Below are 20,674 nucleotides of genomic sequence, written 5' to 3' on the forward strand. Positions count from 1 at the left end.
CATATGCTATGTTACAACAAACATGGTTTCGGTCAGAGATGTTACAAATTGTGAAGGATAGACTGTCCAGATGTATCCACTGTTTGCAAACCGAAGCCATAATTTGGAAAAGTTAAAATCCCAATTGGTCATAGTCCTCGCCCGTGAGGACCATTCACACATTTGCATTTGGATTTTACTTTGTTACCTTCTGATCATGGGTACAAATATGTACTGGTTCTTGTTTGTAAATTTTCCAGATGCTCTGAAAGGGTATATTGGATTTTCAGTCCCTCTCATTGCAACATGGTTCGGGAATGATACATTTTCATAAAATACGGGTATCTTTACTGGGATTTAGGTTATAAGCAATGTCTGTATTTGGTATCTGTGAGGTGACTGAGGGTCTGACTTATGTCAGGAATGCAATAACAGTGATTATTCATTTAGCCCGGCTTCCAGAGAATAATACATATATATGTTTATGGCAATTAATTTATTTTACGATATAATAAATTAACTAAAATTCATCATAGTTAAGACATATAAAAAGAAAAATACAAATAAGTCAAATTTCTTTCTAAAAAGGTCTTTGGGTTTTAACTGTACCTTCCCCTAAAGCTCCTTTGTTGCACTCAGGTCCTTCGGGACAACTGAAAGATACTTTACAGGAGTATCTTAAAGTACTCACGTGCGCATTAAAGAATGCCCATTTCAGTGCCCTCAGTGCTCAAAATGCTGGAGATCTTAAAACACTATATTTAATGTAAAGGTTAAAAATCACACAAGTGGGGGACGAAGTGATGACACAGAAAATAGGGAACTTAGGACCAATGTCCTCCATGTATGAGGGTCCTTCTTCGGTGTTGTTGACTACTTCAACATCTCTTCTTGTTGAAATCGAGCCAGGGCTGACTCGATGGATGCATCTTGTATAAGTGAAGCCTCTGTCGCCGCTTGCTGATACTAACTCTCTCTCTAATGTGATTTTGTCCAACAGGTGCAGTATTTTATATCCGAGGAATGGCTGCTAAGGAAGAACAATGACTAATTGTTTCCTCTCTTTAGGTTCTCAGCTATGATTCCATCCAGACCTGTTGTGTTAATAAAAAAAAAAAAAAAAAAAAAAAAAAAGGAACTGAAAACCATGGTGTTTATGTTTATATGTACTGGTATTGTCCTGTTTAGTTTGTCTATGTGTTGTTATGTGTGTGTTTTTGTTGTGTTTTTATCCAAATATTTCTGCTCCTACTATTCTATATCTCTAATAGGTGCGAGTGCATGCTGTCACAGAAATATTCTGCGTATATTTACCATACACGACTGGTTCTAAGGGTGACCCTTCGATGTGATTTCTGCAACAGTGCAGCTCATTGACATTCTGGGAGTGGTTGCGGTGCTCGTGGCTGGACATCAGTGTTTCATCGCATCATCATCACATCACTCGTTAACTCTACGTCATCTGAGAGACCTGTGCTAAAGTCTACCAGCTGATATATATAGATTTACATATAGATCAAATGATATTTTTATTCTCCCATTTATACCAGTAATGATGAGGAAATCTATACCTTGCAGGTGAAGGGTAAGGAAAGGTATGAGATGTTGAAAACGATCACCGAAAGTTTGGAAATTAACGACATGGTACCCCCTTATAATAAGGACAAATACCTTCAACTACTACCTCCCAAGGGCAAGAAGAGAAAGAACGATGATAGAGTTTAGAGTTGGGAAAGATGGAAGGCTGTGGTAAGTCTTTGGTAAGTCATAAGTCCAGGGGACGCCAGGGATTGAATTCCCTTAGGAGTTCTCGTCTGGCCATTTTGGTGAAGATCTTTGTTAATTTTAAGGTAGCTGGGGTTAGAGAGGTATCTACAGTACTATCCATCTGAAATTTTGCTATTCATTTTCTATATTTTCATGTATGCATCATGTATTTTTCTTTTGAATTACTCTGTATTTTTGGTTTTGATTTAAGGAAAAGGTTGTGGCGAGTCTTTTGATAAGACTCGAGTGGGGGATTGGTGTGTGGAGATTCTAAGAAATCCACATGGTGATAGAGATTCTGAGAAGTCCACGTATTTAAATGAAACCCAAGTGTTGTTGAGAGATTCTGAGAAGTCACATACTCAAAATGTGTTCTATTCATAATGATAAGTTTCATTTCAAAAGTTAAAAGTTAATATTTCATGGTAAGGATCCGTCTCATATATATATATATATATATATATATATATATATATATATATATATATATATATATATATATATCTATATATATATATTAATAGGTTTCATTTTTATATTCAAAAATGTCTTTGGTAAACTTTATGGTATATTTCATATGTAATTTCACAGTATTTCTAACTGTGTAGTCAGCTGAGTCTGTTTTGCATATGAAGTTGAACTGCATGTATTGTTCTTTTGTATCAATATTTCTTAGAATTATCAGTATGATACTTTGAATCTAAAAGAGGAGGAAGTCCAAAATCGAGACATTGACTAGTCTATTTTTAAAGGTCAGGTGTTATTAGTGATAGCCACATGACGACTTATGTCTGGAACAACAGTATATAAGATAGACTCTGCAACATAGAGTAGGGTTTGACTTTCTGAGACTCTGGTCTCTCTATCTTTTCAGCTCACTTCCTCTTCTTTGGCTTCACTCGACAACTCTTAGACTCAGACTTAGAACTCTTACAGATTTTTATTCAACTTCAGATACCTTGAAATTCAGATACCTTGATACTCTGATACTTTGATATTTTAATATTTTAATATTTTAATACTTAATATTTTGGTACTTTTGATTCGAACAGAATAATTGTTTATGTTTTAATTACAATTGTATTTATGTTTTGATTAATACTGGTTGGGTTCAATCCATCATAAATGGATTGTTATAAAAAATGTACTAACATTGGATTTACATTTTCTATATTTGAAGGTTGTTATTATTATCCAGAACTTTATTTCCAAGTTATGATTTGTGGTTTCTGTTTTCTATATTCTTTTTAATAAATTTACATATTATTACACTTTGACCATCTGAATTGGATTAAATTTTGCATCACCCCTGCTGCCCCCCTTGGATGTAAATGACTTCCTTTAAATATGCAAAAACCACAATGAATGTCTAAAGAAGGCTGCTGAACCCACACATGATGTCTATATTAAAACCATTATTATTATAACTAACATAATTCTCATTATGGATTTATTGATTGTAGACTAGGCTGTGCAGAGGCGTGTGTACTATTTAAATTGCATATAAAGATCTAAAAACAAATCTTTATGGTTTGGCCAATGCTAGCCAACTTTTTCTTTGAACTGATAACCTCCTCCAGAGTCAGAGAGGTCGACCTGAAGACAGAAGACTAGGAAGTGATGAACTTCCCTATGCTCTGTGTTCAAGGCTGACTGTGGAAGGCCTGTTGTTCAGTGGGTTCTCTCCTAAGCCCCGTGCCTCGTCATATCTCTGCTGAAGTACAGTTGGATGTGCTCTTCTGAAAAACTCTGTCAATCTTACTGTAGAGCCATAATTTTTTAAGTGTGCAGGCGTGCAATTCTTGTGTGAAGAAATAGCCAACAGATGCGGTGTTCTTTCTCGCCAATCACAACCTCCCACACACTATGCCAAACCCTCTCTGCATCAAAACACAACAATTTATTGTAGTTTTACACCTCAACATCACATAGAACTCTGATCTCAAAGCACTGGACACGGATAACAGGGCCTGCTGTTCAATTGCATCCACACTAAGAACTGTGGAGCCTGAGAGAAACACAAGGTTCTTAAAGATACTGTAAGCTCACAAAATCAGGATAAAGATTTGTATAGATTTCACGACAGAAATGTAAAGATAAGAAAGAGTGAGTTTGCCATATATTTTTGCCTGGGCAGTACAATAACCTCAAGGTTTCCAAGTGTTTTTTTTTTTTTTTTTTACTACTTGTTTTGCATTCAAGAGTCATATAGTTTTTCTCTCTTTACACACATAGCCAACTAAAATTGTTCCAGAGCCTCGTCAGATAAAAGAAATATCTGTTCTCCATGCTGGAAATGCAACATTACCTACTTTGCATTACCTACTGTACAAATTCATTTGGTCTTAAAATTAAAGATGGTCTCTGTTGTTATTTTTCCTCAATGAAAAATGAGTGCAGTTGACAGAACTGAAAAAGGACTATTTCATATTTTTAGCCTCTCATGATGTTGGACCTGATCTGTTTCCTCTTTCACTTTCCCTGTAACTAATGTACAGTCTCCAGGTTACCCATGGAGTGACACAGCATTATGTGGGATTAAATACAAGTATCATGTCTCATATAAGCATCATATAAGTATCATAAGTATCATATAAGCACCACTTATACAGTCTCACTATGTCCTGTGCTGTTGTTAGCTTTGATAAATTAATTATAATTTTGTTTTGTGTTTATCGCTTGTGGTTCACTGAGGTTTCATGTCCCACAACTGTGCACAATTTTGATTTGTTTACACAAGAATGAAAATGAAAGTGTTTGCGAAAAGCCTGAAGGGTTAGTTCACCCAAATATTAAAATTGTATCATTTATGTACCTGCATGTAATTGCAAACCTGCATTACTTTTTTTTTTTTTTTTTTTTTTTTTTTTTTTTTTTTTTTTTTGTGGAACACAAAGAAGATATTTATCAAATGCTTTTTTATTACTTTTCCATTCAATTCAAATGGCTGAGGACCAGGCAATTTAAAGACATTAATTGCCAAGTCACACAGGTTTAGCAGAACATGTGGTTAAGTAAATGTTTGCATTTTTGGGTGAACTTCCTCTGTACAGCAGCAAAATCAGGAGGAGGCTCGGTTTATATATATATATATATATATATATATATATATATATATATATATATATTCTGCAAGGAGTAATTAACTTAGAAATAGCATAATGCACTGGTGCTGTAACTTCTGTTTTTGAAAGAAGTTTCTTCTGCTCATCAAGCCTGCATTTATTTGATCAAAAATACAGAAAAAAAATTTAATATTGTGATATATTATTACAATTTAAAATAATTGTTTTTACATTTATTTTTACTTTAAATTATCATTTATTTCTGTGATGCAAAGCTGAATTTTTAGGATCATTATCACATGATCCTTTAGAAATCATTCTAATATGATGATTCATTATCAAAGTTGGAAACAGTTCTGCTGCTTAATATATTTTTTCAGAACATGTGATACTTTTTTTTAGGATACTTTGATGAATAAAAAGTACAAAAAAAAAAGAAGCTATGTTTTTAAAATATAAATATTTTGTAATAACAATATACACTACTGGTCAGTAATTTGGGGTAATATTGGAGTAATATTTTTTTTTCTTTCTTTTTTTAAATAAAATCAATACTTTTATTCAGCAAGGATGTGTTAAATTGATAGAAAGTGATAGTAAAGAAATATATTATTAGAATATATATTATTAGAATTTTTTATTTTATTTTTGAATAAATGCAGTTCTTTTTAACCTTTTATTCATCAAATATATTAGACAGCAGAACTGTTTCCAACACTCATAATAAATCAGAATATTAGAATGATTTCTAAATGATCATGTGATAGACTGGATGTTACATGAGATGATGAAGGTAAAATGTCACTACTTGTAGTTTTCCAGCTTTAGTGCCCTGATTTTCTGATGTGTCACTGATAATGTCACGGAAATGATGACTGACAGATATGTTTAATTCTTATCTTCCGAAAATGTAATTCTTGAATTGTGCTTGTATTTATGTTGTTACCTTTGTAACTGGTTTATGTAATATCTGTGTTTAATTTTTAACCAGATACATTTTTTTTTAAGTTGTATTTTGTATTTTTGGCTTACATTTCTTGGTATGTCTGCCATTATCTTGCTGTTGTTGCATTATTCACTGAAAGGAAAGAGAAAGCACCTTTATTTGTCCATCACCTTTTCTTAGGACCCTCAGTCTCTTTTTTTAGATTTTCTGCCCCCTTTGGACATTTGTTTTCATCTAAAGGAGAATTTGGTTTAACACTTGCCAGTGGATTTGTTCATGAATTGTGCCAGTATCCCTATCAGATGAATTTTTCAGCTGCCTGTCAGGGAGTGGGGGATGTACTCTGCCTTCATCAGATTGGAACTCACTGCTCTACTAATCTTGTTTTGGGTTTTAACGTTTTAAAGAAAAAGATAAATTGGTTAAATTAATTGAAACAATCAGGTGTTTTTCACTTCTGCTTTTCTGCTTTTTCACCATGGTTTAAAAGACAAATAGCAAGCATTTGAATAAACCAGATATGTAAATATACAATTTGCAGTATTTGTCACTTTGTTTATTTGTCTGCTTGTCTCTGTCATAATTTTTTCCAAGTCCTCCTAATGCTGTCATAAGACAATATGTCATGTTTTTGTATGCGAAGTGCTATTATTACTATGTATATTCTTGCGTTCTTGAAAAACATTTGTTTTTAGGAACACTGCACGTCCATGTGAGAACTTGGCTTCTGCTAATTTTCAAAGACATGGAATCACTGTTACAAAAGTAGTAATCAGTGAGCATCAGTTTAGTATTTTTATTTATTTATTTATTTATACATTTATAAATTTTATAAATTTATTTATTTATTTATTTTTAAGCATTTCTCTGTTGTTCTCTGCTGAAATAAAAGACTTTTTCCTGAAGAGTAATAACACAGGTTCACCTCCGCCTCCTGTCCACTGAACCATCCTCCTGCTTCGTCAGAGAGACGCAAATCCAACCAGAGTGAACATTCCAGCTCTGGGCCTCATTTCCCCAGGAAGCAACACTCACTTCCTGTGAAATTAAGAGAACAAAGGCTGTATAAAGTGATAACTAGGCAGAGGTAAAGCCCTTCATACACAACTCCTCCCTCGATCTTCCCTTCACTTTGTCCTACAGCAAAACATAGGTACACACTGGTTAGAAGTGCTCAGCCGTGTGGGTGAAGATTCAGCCCTCTCTAAAGATGAGCACCTTGTGGTTCACCTCCTTGTGGCACCTCCTCCTCTTCCTCTTCACCTGTAAGGACACTTTTATTTCTAGTCGCTAAATACTTGTTCAAGTGGATGGTAAGGTTGGTTTGGATATAAACTTGTCTTGATTTTTGTGTTGTTGTTTTTTTTCTTTTTTGATCTAACGTCTTTGACAACATATCACATCATCAGCAGAGGAAGCCTGCGCAGGTCTGTAAATCACTCAGTTCTCAGCCTTGTATTTAGTTATTCAGTTTCAAAATGTCATAATCATTGTCATTTATCATGAAGTGGTATGAAGTGGTTGATTTTGGTTTGTTAAATTCAATCGTAATAGGGATTTGGAACAGTTTGACCTCACATTTATTAATCATAGAAATACTTTTTATTTGGCCTAAAAAATTTGGTGACTTTGTACTGTTTGTTTTTGAAAACATGTTTATGTGTATTGTCACATGCCCTGGTTCTGGAAAGTAGTGGGAAGTGGTAAAGAAGTAAGCCATGTGATATGATTCGTCATTCGCTTTCAGCATGAGGCTCTTAGAATTTGAAAGCAAAACATTATAAGCTTAAATCAAAATCTGATAATCTGCATATCATTATAGCTGGTAGAGCTATGTGTACTGTAATAAGTTTTAGCTCATATCATTAACTTTAATATTAACCAACTGCTTATGTGGAACTACTGTTCATTTATTCAGTCTTGCGGTGGGGTCTGTTTATTACAAAAAAGATTTGCATCACTAATACTAATTAGTTGGAACTTTACATACATGCCTAATACTTTACTTGCTTGCTTATATGGAATATTAACTTAAAAAAAAAAAAAAAAAATTTGTCACATGTTGGACCATTACAATGAACTAGAAAAGAAAAGTTAAGTCTGTAAATTTAATCTAAATGTTGACTCTATATGTCCATTTGTTGACTACCCAAATATTTTATGTAGTTTCGCTTTTAATGTGACATTGCAACTGCATTGAAACTTACATACATGAGTATTACATACATATTATTGCAAAAATATGAAATTATGTGTTGGTTTCTGTCATTTGTGCGTGTGAATGGGTGCAGACAGATGTTTCTAAAAATGACTCATCCCCAGAGATGGAAGCTTCTAAATATGTTTAGCTATTTTCCTTCCTGCCCCAGTGTTTATGCACACCATACTGAGACTTCCTGGGCACCAAAAGCGGGGCAGATAATAAGGCTAATAGGACTGAAATGAACCACTAAGGAGCTTAGATCAGTATGCTCATAAGATAGTTCAGGGCTTCAGTAGTTAATTGAAGTAAATCTGAGTACATTTTACACCACCACAGTTTAGTTGAATCAGTCTTCTGCTGTAGAATAAACTGTAACCAGTAGCAGTTTGAGTGGAATTAATTTCACATTCACATCACATTCCTTTTATTTCTCCACAGAGTCTGTCATAAAAAGTGTGCGACTCATTGTCCATCCAAGAGACGAAGTTGAAAGAGGTACAAATGTGACATTAGAATGTCAGGCAGAAGTCAGCCACAAGGAGGGGTCTCAACCCAACCATAATTACAGCTTCTACAAAGATTTTAAGTCATTAAATACTGACCAGACCAGTTCTAGGGACAACTTCTACTCTATACCAGATGCCAGAGTGGCCCACTCTGGGAAATATCAATGTGTTGTTAACACTAAGGAGCAAAAGGGGCAAAGCAGTGTCGAAGCCCTTACAGTGAAAGGTAGAGGAACACATCAGTTCAATGTGCAGAAGAATTGCTCTCAGAAATCTAATATCTGCTGATGTTTCTGCAGGTCTTCAGACACCAGTCCTAAAAGTGGATAAACTGAAACTGAGAGAGGGAGATGATGTTACTGCTGTCTGTACAGTAGAGGAAGAAATAGGTCCTTTGACATTTTTCTTTAGCGATGGATCTCAGGACCTCTACATGGAGCACACAGAGAGTCACAAAGTTGAGCGGCAGCTAGTCCTTCCTAAAGCAACTATGAATATATTTTGCTACTATTCTTTTTCATTTCCTAGCACAATAGAACGCTCTAATAAAAGTAATGTGATACGTTTTGACATTCAAGGTACGTCAATACATTTTTTTCATACTGTACTGTATAATAAATGTATTTGTTCATCCAAGAAGTCTAAATATGTCCACATTCCTTTCCGATTCAGAGGTGGCGATTAATCCCAATATCAAAGTCAACCCATCAACAAATATCACTGAAGGAGATCTCATAACTTTCAACTGCAGTGTTGATACGACTTACCAAAGAAATTCTGAACTCAAAATCAGTCTCGTACATGGACATACTTTGCTCAGTGTTAACATGACACAGACAGATTACAAAATGCCTATTAAGGCTAATGAATCTGGGGAATATGAGTGCATCTCAAGGCTTGGTCGTGTTTCTAAATCATCCGCTATGAACATCACTGTAAAAGGTGAGAGACAATGAATGCTTATCAATGTTTCCTAATGTATTCTTTGTGAAATTTCACTTTAAAATAAGATTCACTTTTTGATTGATATTTTTAGTTCCCTTTAGCATAAAATGACCATGGGCCATCAGTATGCAGAGAGGACAAAAATAGCACAATAAAACAGCAATAGAAATTGGTCAATGTGAATTTTATGTTATATTACAAGTCTTCAGATGCTAAAACTTTTTTGTGTGAAAATCCTTTGCTGCAGTCACACCTTAGAAGATGTATTTTAGACCATTTTTTTGCTTTCATACTGAAAGGCAGTGAGCATTAAGTGCATTCTGGTCTTGTACCCAAACACTTTTAAATATATTATGCTTTGATAACAGTTTGTATATTTTTGCCTCAGAGCTCTTCTCCATGCCTGTCCTGAGCATTCCTCAAGATAAGGTTTTTGAGGGAGAAAACTTTACCATCAGCTGTCAAATCAACAGCTTTGCCAAAGAAAGGATTCAAATGGATGATATAAGGTACTCAATATTCCAAGACAACACACCTGTAATAAATGGTAGCATATACAATGGCACTGCAGGAAAAGCATCGAATGGGAAATATATATGTGTTGCTGAAGCCAAAGAGATTACCAAAAAGAGCAGGAGTGTGCTGTTTGAAGCAAAAGGTAGGCAGTGCCTTCTCATCCACTTTGTCTAGGAAAACAAAAAATATGATCAATATAAAAGATGCAACACTTTTTTTTAGTAAATTAACCATTGTTTCTTTTAAGTTCTCGTTTCAAAGCCTGAGATCTCAGTTGATGGTCCTGTTATCATCAATGAGTCATTTTGGATATATTGCCACTCTGACAATGGAAGTCTGCCAATTATCTACTCACTAAAGAGAAACAAAATTACCCTGAACAGGACTGAAGTGTCTGACCTTCGTGAGAAGGCTCGTTTCTTAGCCATGATATCAACTCCTTCTGACATCAGCAGTTACATGTGTGAAGCAGAGAATAATGGCCAATTCTCAAGAAAGATGAGTGAAAGGTTACATGTGCCTGTAATAGGTGAGGTCATTATAAAAATATCTGAGGTCTAAAAAGTCAGTTGTGTACAAATGACCAGGGACAGATAGAATCTGTGAATTTAATGAGTATTTTATAGTTGGTTTGTTTACAGTTTGACTCTAAAATCATTATTAGCCGATGATTAAAGAAAGAGCTTTATAAAATTATGGGCATTCCAATTCTGCAGACATATCTAAAACTTTTTGTTGAGTTCTGCATGTGCATATTCAAATGTAACTGATTGTGTTATTTATATGTAATATAGTGTTACTTTTCAATGTAATATATTTCAATTGTTTGAACAGGATTTTAGAAGAAAAGTTTGGGTCCAGTGGATTATACTATAATGTCATTTCATTTAAGTGATTTAAATGCTGTGGTTCTCAAACTTTTTGACTCAGAGCCCCCCGATTAGATTTAGACTATTTTTGTATGTTTATAACAGTTTAATAGTTAGTCCTGGCCCCCTGGTTGAGAACCACTGATTTACAATGTTATGTTATTTTGTAAAAGCATCTGTTTACTTCATTGAGTTTACTGTTCTCTTGTTTTTAGTTCCAGTAGGGAAGCCCTTACTGACCGTCATTCCAGTTCCAGGAAACATTGAAGAGGGCAGTGATGTTACCCTGATATGTAACATTGCAAAAGGCTCTCCACCTATCACATTTAGTTTTTATGGAGGCAGTGGCACAAAAATCTACCACACCACAGTTCAAAGTAATTCATCCTCATATGGTCTGAGTGCAGTAAAGAGACAGCACAGTGGAAATTATTATTGTGAGGCAAATAACCAGGCAGATGCCTTGATGAGAAGTGACACAGTCACAGTCGAAGGTGAGCTTTATCTTTCTTTAGCATCAAATCTATAGTCAATTTTATTAAACAAGATTTGAACTTCATACATAAATTAATATTTAAAAGTGTATTTTTCTAAAATGTTATAATTATTGCATGTGCTGTTTTTATGAGAGATTGTATTATATTTGTTCACTCTTTAAGACGTTCAAAAACTTTCATTTCAAACTTTTTGCAGAGAGTGAAAAGTTAAATCTCACCCATCTTGAATCTCGTAAGGAGTGTACTTGGTTCTTGAGCCTGTGCATATAGAATAACATGCTCTATGTGCCTTTTTTTCTTACCTGTAAGGTGACACTGTCACTCTGGTGTTTAACCACCTTTACCTAAAGTATGTGTCATGGTTATTTTTTGAAGCCATGCAGTATGTTTATGTGAGGAACACATTGACATTTAAATCGATATTCAATGAAAGTATTGCTTGACAGCCGTGGTCACTTTTCAGTTTCATTATATTGGAAAAAAGCAGCAAGGACATTCTGCAGTTCAAAACCCTTCCTGTGTTCCATGGAAGAAAGAAAATCATACATATTTCAAAAGAGATTTTTACTTTTTGGTGACCTATTCTTTAAAAGAAGCGAAATATGCAACATTTTATCTAACATCTAAAATCTGTAAAGTAAAAAAGAAGGTCCATGTCGTTTGTCATCTACTCATTCTCTCTGTATGTGTCCACTCTATAGTGAGCCTGGCAAATTGGAAAAAGGCTTTGATTGCTGTGTTCTGCATGCTGGTAGTGGCCCTGCTGGTCCTTTTCATTGTGATGCGCTACAAGGCCAAGCGAGGTAGAGAGACCTACAGCCCCACTGCATCACCTGTCTGACCTGTGAACCAAATTCCATTTTCAACTTTTCTTTCTATCACAGGTAAAAGAGAGATGGCTGCCGAACTATCAATGTGAGTTGACTGGCTTATGTTTAAGTTGGTCTAGAGAAGGCAATAGAGATACAAGATGAGGGGGTTTTGTGTTATTAAATAGTTGCTACACTCATCTGACCATGCCTTTGCAAATCATGTGGTCCCAATCAGACTAATTTGTTTTAAAAGGAATAATATCCATAGAAAACCAGGAAATTTAGGTAGTGGAGAATATTTAATAAGTACGTTTGATTTTTTTTCTTTTCTCTCACCATTCCTCAGAAAGCCTGCAAGCCCTAAATCAGATGACTCTTTAACCCTGAGTCTCACCCATGACACCCATTATAGCGACCACACAGGTAGTCTCTTTTTTTTTTTTTTTTTTTTTGTTCATCCACAGTCATTATCCACTCCATTCATTCTTTCATTCTAGTTCACCAGTCCATGTTGTGGTCATTTATACTACCTGTTCAGACCCAAACTCTTGCCAGACTGACCAACCCTGACTATATATATATATATACTACTACTACTACTACTACTACTACTATATATAATTATCTGTTGAGTCCTTGTTTGATCAGACACCTGCAGAGGTTTCTGAAAACTGTTGTTCATGTGGATGGAAGTTCTTTCTGTAGTTTTGGGACATGCCAAACACTGCACTGTAACCCAAAGTGTGTTTGTCATATCTACCCAATAAACCAATTGTAATTAGGATGAGGGTGCTCAGCTTAAGTCAATGGTGGAGCTACTTGCTACTGTGTGGAACAGATTAAGATGACTTCATGGTGAAGTGTCCACATACTTACAAAATGTCCCCCACACATTCGCTGTTTTGCAAAACATGCACACATCCTGTTCATGAGTCAAGATGACAGAGTATTAAGACTTTGCCATCTATGTTTACATCACTTAATCTATGATGATGATATTTAGTCACCAGTTGCAACTAAACGTTACTGTACTAAGACGTTGTGTGACACTGGCAAATTCACGGTCTAATTCCAGGCGCAGAGCTACACTTTGATGCCTTGACGGGGAAAGTGACCTATGGGACATGAGATCACCACAATTAATGGGAACAACTAAAGAATCCTGTGAATAGTGTAGTGAAGGGTCCAACATTTTCAGGGAGTTATGAAAACCATAAGACAAAGCAATTTCTAAGATTATGAAACTGGAGGCTAAATTAGCTTTTCTAAAAAAAAAAAAAGAAAAAAAAAAGGAAAAAAAAATAAGTATTTTTATAACCACCTCAGATCTTTTTAGTTTTTCAGGTCATACTTTTTTTTAAAAACAAGGAAAATGGGAATTTAACTGTGGATTGGTAACATGATTGGATTTTTGAAAAACTGTTGGTTTAGATGCAATGTCTAAATGTTAAATTTGTCATCAAAATGTGTCAGTTTTTGAAGCAGGCAAGTATTGCAATCAACTGCCCCATTTTCTTTTTATTCGCTTTATGACAGCAGAAAAAAATAGTAAACTCCCATATCACAGCAGTTTGGCTCATTATTCATCTTAACAGCATCTGAATCATCTGTTCACCATTTGCTTTTTCTCTAATTTCATTGCTTTGCTTGCATACAGTATGTGTTCTTGCTTCCATTATTATATGTTTGTTTATTAATTGATGTTCTTTATTTCATTTTACTCTAAAAGTATCTGTGTTAATGCTTTATTTACTGTTAAATATTCTATAAAAATGTGTGTATGTATTTGGTACATGAAACGAGATTTGGTAGGCACTTAAAATCTAATAAAATTCTTTATTTGGAATTACATCATTTGGAATTTATTCCCTAACATATTAAGATTATCAAAATCTCTTTCTACATTATTTTAACATATTGAATGAACTAGGTGTCGTGTAAACCAGGTATCATTTATTTATTTCTGACCTTTAACCTTCGTTTAATTTTTTTTTATTAAGATTCACCACCTTTAGTTTAAATATTTTGAAAAATTTAAAGCAGCAATGTTGACATGACATTTATATTTATTTTATGAACAGTTTCCTGCTTTTGTATTTATCTGGTAGTACAGTGTCACCAGAGTCGAGACCAAACAGTTTACTTCAGATGCAATGTCTCTAAAAGGAGATTGTAGCTAAATTGGAAACAAAGCATACATACAAAAGCTGTTCCGCTCAGTTTAGGGAATTGACTGATTAATCACTGATTACTGATTAATCCTAACGTATTCAACATGCTGAAATTTGAATTTATAGATTTGGTATATATACAGCGGGTAAAATAATTATGGAACACATCACCATTATTCCCAGGAAATATATTTCTAAAGGTGCAGTTGACATGAAATTTTTACCAGATGTCGGTAACAACCGAAGTAATCCATACATACAAATAAAACAAAACAAATAAGTTCAGAAATTAAGTTATGTGTAATAAAATGGAATGATACAGGGGGAAAGTATTGAACTACTTAAATCTATTTAATTCTTTGTACAAAAGCCTTTGTTGGTAATGAAAGCTTCAAGACTCCTAATGGAGAAACTAGTCACATTATGGCTCAGGTGTGATTTTGGCCAATTCTTCCAGAGTCTTCAAATCTTGAAGGTTCTGTGGGTCTCTTCTATGAATTCTGATCTTTAGTTCTTATTTTCTATTGGATTCAAGTCAGGTGATTGGCTGGGCCTTTCTAGCAGCTTTACTTTCTTTTTCTGAAACCAAATGAGAATTTCCTTGGTTGTGTTTGGGATCATTGTCTTGCTGGATTGGATCATCCTGGTACTGTAGGTGTTGGGACTGAACCAGCTAATATTAACTTCCACTGACTAAGTGTGTGATAACGACCCGAGCAGTCACACGGAGGATCAATAGCGAAGTTGGGGTCTAAAGGGTTATTTATTTAAGCAGGTGTGCAAAATGTGCAAATAAATAGGTATATGGGCTTAAAACAAAGATTGTAATAAAAAAACAGTCTAAAAACAGTGCCAACTCCCCTCTACAACATCGAGGCTGGAGTTTCCCTTGCTACACAGCACAACATTCTTGTCCCAGCTCTCTATCTGTCCATGCCCCAACTTCTAGTGGCGGCCATTTTAAAAACACATTTTTCCCACTCTCCCCAAATTGGAACATACCATTTTTATATTAAAAAAAAAAAAAAAAAAACTCTTGCCTTTGACTCTTATTATATACAAATGATCTAGAAAAAAGATTTTAAATAAATACAATTAATAATACAATTAAAAAGAACAAATAAACCAAAACATCTGCACCAACATTAACAGTGAAACCAGTGATGGTAGACAATTTTAAAGTCACTCCATCACAGGGCTGGATTGCTTTCTAATTACTGCCTCCCTTTCTTCATGTGTTCAAGACTTTTCCCTGTGTCATTCCATTTTATTACACGTAACTTATTTAAAAACTTATTTTTTTTATATATACATATATATATATATATATATATATATATATATATATATATATATACATGTTAAATTGTTGTGTGTGTGGATGGTTGAGGGTGGGTGGGTGTTTTTAAAACCTCCGATGACTACATCTAATTTTCTACAAAATACTCTGGTGAAGTTGGGAATGTACTTCAGCTAATTAGAATTTCACTTGAGATCAGTGGCATGTAAATGGCCATGGCTGATGCACTATTTTTGCTGTGTGTTTCAGTGGTGATGAATAACAAAGAGAGTGTTTGGAGTGAAAGACCTCCAGGTGAGTCAACACTTCATACTGATTTCCATGCATTCGCCAAGCTACTAGTATTTTCCTGCAACATACAGGCCTACATGAAATGATTCTAACCTACTTAATTTTGTATCTTTGTATTGTTGTTTGTGTTTTTCACCAGATGTTGCTGACCAGGACAGCCTAGGGTCCACAAATGAAGGTGACTTAGAGTACTCAGAGGTGGTTCATCCTCCACCTGTAGATCCTACACAAAGTAAGTTCAACGTTTTAAAACTATATCCATCTCTTTTCTTTCGCCTCTCACTCCATTTGCCTTAGGAACATTATGATTCCCTGGCATGCATGAGCTGATTAGAGAAAAACCGCTTCCTAGGTGGGGTCTAACCATCCAAATTATCAAGACCACTGGATTTTAATTACAGTGGTTACTTTCTAGAGACATAAACAGGAAAGGCCAGGCTAATTAGGTTTCTGATAACTCCAATAGCTTCTTACTTACATTATCCAGAATTACAGTGTGCATTTCAAAGCAATTATTATTTCTACTACCTCTTTCTTCTTTCCTTTTTTAAGATATATCCTAAACATATATATTTTGTTTTTCATTTGTTCTATAGTTCCTCTGAAAAAAGGCACAGATACTGTGTACAGTGAGCTTCAGACCACTCAAGGTACAAACAACATTGCAAAAAGAAGCAAATACATTTACACATTTACACACAAAAAGTTCCTATGACATTATGTAATGCAAACACACAGAGCAGTGGGTTGTGTTGTAATTTTTGTCTTTTTCTAATTCATACTGTTTGTACAGGGGCTATTGAACATGTTAACCATGTAAGTGACCTTAATTCTCTCACTTCTTTTGACCTTATAAGCATTCTTTCCATCCTGCTGCCTGACCTTTGAAATAATTAAGAGATCGCCTGTGTCCCAATCTGTTTCAGAAGTTAAGAAAGTATCATATAAACTATGTTTTAATGTTTGACTTGGCTTACATTAAAAATGATTGAATACTCCAGGTCCATAATATATAATATAATTTATAATATAATTTGTTTGTATAACATGGCTGATTTTGTCGTCCACTGCAGTGAAATTCACACATTTTTTTCATTAACTTATTTTTTTAATAGAAATATCTGAACAGTGAAGACACGCAACTCATCAGCTTTTATTTACTTTTTTAGGCAAATCACTTAAAATCTAAATCAAAGCATGCATCTTGTTCATTAACTTAAGTTAATTTCATGAGTAATATTTTACATGTGTGATGCAGCACATAACTGCACCTGACCAGAGAACTCTTAATGTGATTTTAGTTTTCTTCAGTGTCCCTATGTCATGTGGGAGGATATAACATACTCACATGGAGAACTGAATGTATGTGTTTTGTAAACTCTGTCTACAGTAAGTGAAGCAGGAAGCACCAGTCAGACTTTCCAAATGGGAACAAATAGCAGGGCTGTGGTTTCCTCTTGAACAGAGGGCCAGAATTTACAGAGAACAGTCATACACACAGTGATTTCATAAACTCTGTGAAAGGCCAGAGGAAAGGAAGACAGAATTACAGCAAAATTATGAGACAGAATAACTCAGATGACTCAGTGTAAAACATTGAAACTGACATCAACTCAATTTTCCCTTCTGGGTTTATTGTTAAAGGGGTCATATGATGTGATTTTAAGTTTTCCTTTCTCTTTGGTGTGTTACAAGCTGTTCGTGAATAGATAAGATCCCTAAAGTTGCAAAGACTAAAGTCTCAAACCAAAAGAGATGTTCTTAATAAAAGTTTAGACTCATCCACGCCCTCCTAAAACGGCTCATCCTAACATGCCTACGTCACAATGAGGGAAGATTTGCAAAACGCCGCCCAAATGTTTACGCAAAGAAAGAAGGCATAACTTTTATTCTCGCTGTTGCAGCAGGCACCATGTTGTGGAGACGCTGTTTCATTGTAAAAGGGATAATACTTTGTTTGGCCTTCCAGAAGAGGACACAAGAAATCAGTGGTTAAGTTGTATTTGCAACACTGTTCCAGAACAGTTCAACCCAAATATTCAGATGTGTGCAGCACATTTTATGGAGGACTGTTTCCTGATCCTGGGAGAGTACGTTAGACTACAATGCTGGCTGTTCTGACTCAGAGTCTGTAAGAACGTTTACATATTTGAAGGATTTGCCACTGATGATTCAAACGTGAGTTTTAAGCAGTGTAGAGTAGCGCTTGTTGTTTGTAGTATATCTGATCACAAATGCAGGCTTGTTTGTAATGGGTTTCATTGTTTTTGTCTTGTCACGCCGGTGTTCTGACCGGGACACGCATGACAGTATGGCAAGGGGAGTAACATTTCCGTCACACGCTTGAGGTATTCAGCCAATCACAATGCACTGGATAGCTGGCCAATCAGAGCACACCTCACTTTTCAAACCGATGAGCTTTGTAAAAAACGATGCGTTTCAGAAAGGCATAGAGGAGAAACAATAATGTACAGTATGTGGAAAATAATGTGTTTTTTGAACCTTAAAGTTCATGAACACATTTCATTAAACCAAATACAAAAATAATGATCTTTTTAGGAACATCATATGACCCCTTTAAACAACTTCACTTCCTCTTCCTCATTATGTGTACATCTCTGATAGAGTATGTGGATTTCCAACAGAATTTAGCATGTTAAGAATAATGAGAGAAATGTATCCTTTGAGAGAAATGTTTCCCTTTCCTCTGGGGCAGTCGTGGCCTAATGGATAGAGAGTCAGACTTGTAACCCAAAGGTCGTGTGTTTGTGTCTCAGGGTGGGGGAGGGGGGATGGGTGAAATGTGGAGCACAAATTCCGAGTATGGGACACCTTTCCTTTCTTTTCCTTTTTCTTTTTGAGGATGTTACTAACATAAACAAATTTTCAGTTAATATGATTTCTGAAAATACGTACATCTCATCAGCTCATCAGTTAATTTTGTGCTTGTATTTTTATAGCAAGGCCTGTTAGAATACGCTGATCTCAACCATGATCTTCCTGAACCAGTGGACTGATAGAAGTCAGTCAATATCCCTCACGTCCCTCTGGACTACTGTGGCCTATGTGCTTTCAGTCTTCTGTGTCCTCCACCAACATTCTCTTAAAAAAAAACACACACACAAAAAAAAAAAAAAAAAACACTGACTTAATCATTTATTTCCCTTTCCTCGTATGTGATTGATTGTTTGTCCTATTTGTCACAGTGCTATACTATTGTGTGAATAGTCGGTACTAAAAACCACATGCTTTTCACAAGGTTGCATTTTTAATAAAGTTAAATGATTTATTTGACTTTCTCTCTGTGTTAAATATATTGTAACTTTAAAACCTCAATAACTTTTCTGTCCATGAAGTTGAAATTAAGGATCAGTTGTCTTTTTGTACCCTGGGTACACTGCATTGAATGATGTCATGTAAACTTCTACAGCAGTTTGTTGGATATCAGCTCACATTAGAGATAAAGTCATGCGTTTATCTTCGGTTTAAGGAAACCAAAACAAAGAATTTCCCTTTGGGTTCCACTGGGAGAAGATGACAATGGCTAGTGAATACCAGTTCCACCCACATCACTTAGCTCATCCAGCCTGACATCATACAGTGTACTTACAGTAAGCTTCACAATTATTGGCACCCTTGGTATAATAGGAGAAACATGAAAATGTGTCTTTGTTGATTATCCACTTGGTCATTCATTCAATGAATTCACAAAATTTTGTCTTTAATTAGTAATTAAAGTAATTAAATTAAATTTGATTAAAGTTAAATAATTCAGTAAAAATATTTATTTGCCAAGATTTTTCCAATAATGTGTAATAAGGTGGATGAACATCTGTCAAGAAATGTGAGATCATTCCTCCATACAGAATCCTCCAGTTTCCAATCCTCTCCAGATCCTCCAGTTTCAGAGGTCCTTGTGGACTTTCTTCGGCAGCTTATTACACAGGTTTTCTTTGAAGATTGGGTCAAGAGACTGCTATGTACTATTTTCTGTGAATCATTTTTGTGTTGATATTGAGAGGTACTTTGGATCATTGTCCTATTGAAGGAGCCAACCAGAGTCCAGTTAATGCTTCCTGTGTCACTGAGGTGTTGATTTAAAAACTGCTGGTACCTGATAGAGTTTATGATAACATGTATCCTAATATATTGTCCCGGGGCCTTTGGAAAACAATTAGCCTCACAGCATTAAAGATCCAAAATCATACTCCACAGTGGGGATAAGAAACTTTTCTATATTGGCTGTCTTTCTGTCAACACCAAAAAAAGTACCATTTTGGTCTCATCTGTCAGCATTTGCTTTCCTTAGCTGACGATTCTTTGTTAACCAGATAGAGCTACTGTTAGTTCCTGTTACTAATACTTCTCAAACAACAAGATCTCGCCATACAGTTTACTGATATTCACTGTAAATTTGTGAATGCTTATCTAGAGGAGAAAACCTTTTGAAAAACAGTCAGCTTTCATGGATAATGTTGTGTTATTATCATTGTAGTAAAGTTAGCTATATATATCAGAGTGGGGTCATAGCAATTCTTGGTAATAACCACAGAAAAAAAGAAAAGAAAATCTGGTCCTGGACTATCATCTTTCATTACAGGGAAACCAGTTTTAAGGAAACTAAACTGTGTTTTCTGTTTGTGGTTTCAAAATACTTTTGCAAATTATCCTTATTTTAAGTTTTTTTTCTTATGAAATCCTTTCCAAACAAATTAGTGCAAATGAGTGTTTCCACAATCAAACAGCTATCTTATTTCCATTTCCATTAAATCTTTTTTTTCACAAATCGTTGTTTTTTCAGGTCTTT

At 34.9% G+C, this 20,674-nt stretch overlaps 2 protein-coding genes across 10 annotated transcripts in view; both read left to right on the top strand.

Annotated features, from left to right (window-relative positions):
* LOC109076937 (regulatory-associated protein of mTOR-like) overlaps positions 1 to 4,614 on the top strand; it is a 128,326-nt gene extending 123,712 nt beyond the window's left edge. Inside the window, exons 27-28 of the mRNA XM_042725669.1 lie at positions 3,050 to 3,073; positions 3,327 to 4,614. The gene's annotated coding sequence lies outside the window, so the exon portion shown is untranslated. The remainder of the gene's footprint in view (positions 1 to 3,049; positions 3,074 to 3,326) is intronic.
* A 2,171-nt stretch (positions 4,615 to 6,785) lies between these two features.
* pecam1b (platelet and endothelial cell adhesion molecule 1b) lies at positions 6,786 to 19,161 on the top strand. Of its 9 annotated transcripts, XM_042725677.1 has the most exons (16): positions 6,794 to 7,022; positions 7,167 to 7,184; positions 8,399 to 8,692; positions 8,766 to 9,044; positions 9,139 to 9,408; positions 9,800 to 10,069; positions 10,175 to 10,456; positions 11,012 to 11,290; positions 11,995 to 12,096; positions 12,178 to 12,208; positions 12,452 to 12,528; positions 15,826 to 15,870; positions 16,007 to 16,099; positions 16,464 to 16,517; positions 16,661 to 16,683; positions 18,828 to 19,161. In XM_042725677.1, exons 1-16 carry the CDS (start codon positions 6,968 to 6,970, stop codon positions 18,882 to 18,884), a joined length of 2,229 nt encoding a protein of 742 aa, XP_042581611.1. In that variant the 5' UTR covers positions 6,794 to 6,967; the 3' UTR covers positions 18,885 to 19,161. The 9 variants fall into 9 exon arrangements, 7 of the variants coding, with proteins under 7 accessions (XP_042581613.1, XP_042581612.1, XP_018961751.1 ...); XM_042725679.1 differs by lacking the exon at positions 8,399 to 8,692 and having other exon boundaries at positions 6,786 to 7,022; XM_042725678.1 differs by lacking the exons at positions 12,178 to 12,208; positions 12,452 to 12,528 and having other exon boundaries at positions 6,789 to 7,022.
* Positions 19,162 to 20,674: the final 1,513 nt, after the last annotated feature.

The sequence above is a fragment of the Cyprinus carpio genome, chromosome B6, assembly GCF_018340385.1.
Source record: "Cyprinus carpio isolate SPL01 chromosome B6, ASM1834038v1, whole genome shotgun sequence".
Lineage (NCBI taxonomy): Eukaryota > Metazoa > Chordata > Actinopteri > Cypriniformes > Cyprinidae > Cyprinus > Cyprinus carpio.

What these genes read in the sequence shown, in the direction of transcription:
- pecam1b (XM_042725677.1), top strand. Translation starts at nt 6,968, where the DNA reads ATGAGCACCTTGTGGTTCACCTCCTTGTGGCACCTCCTCCTCTTCCTC. An exon ending in TATGAACATCACTGTAAAAG is followed by an intron (nt 9,409 to 9,799) that starts GTGAGAGACAAT and finishes TTTTTGCCTCAG; the next exon opens with AGCTCTTCTCCATGCCTGTC. An exon ending in CCATTATAGCGACCACACAG is followed by an intron (nt 12,529 to 15,825) that starts GTAGTCTCTTTT and finishes TGTGTGTTTCAG; the next exon opens with TGGTGATGAATAACAAAGAG.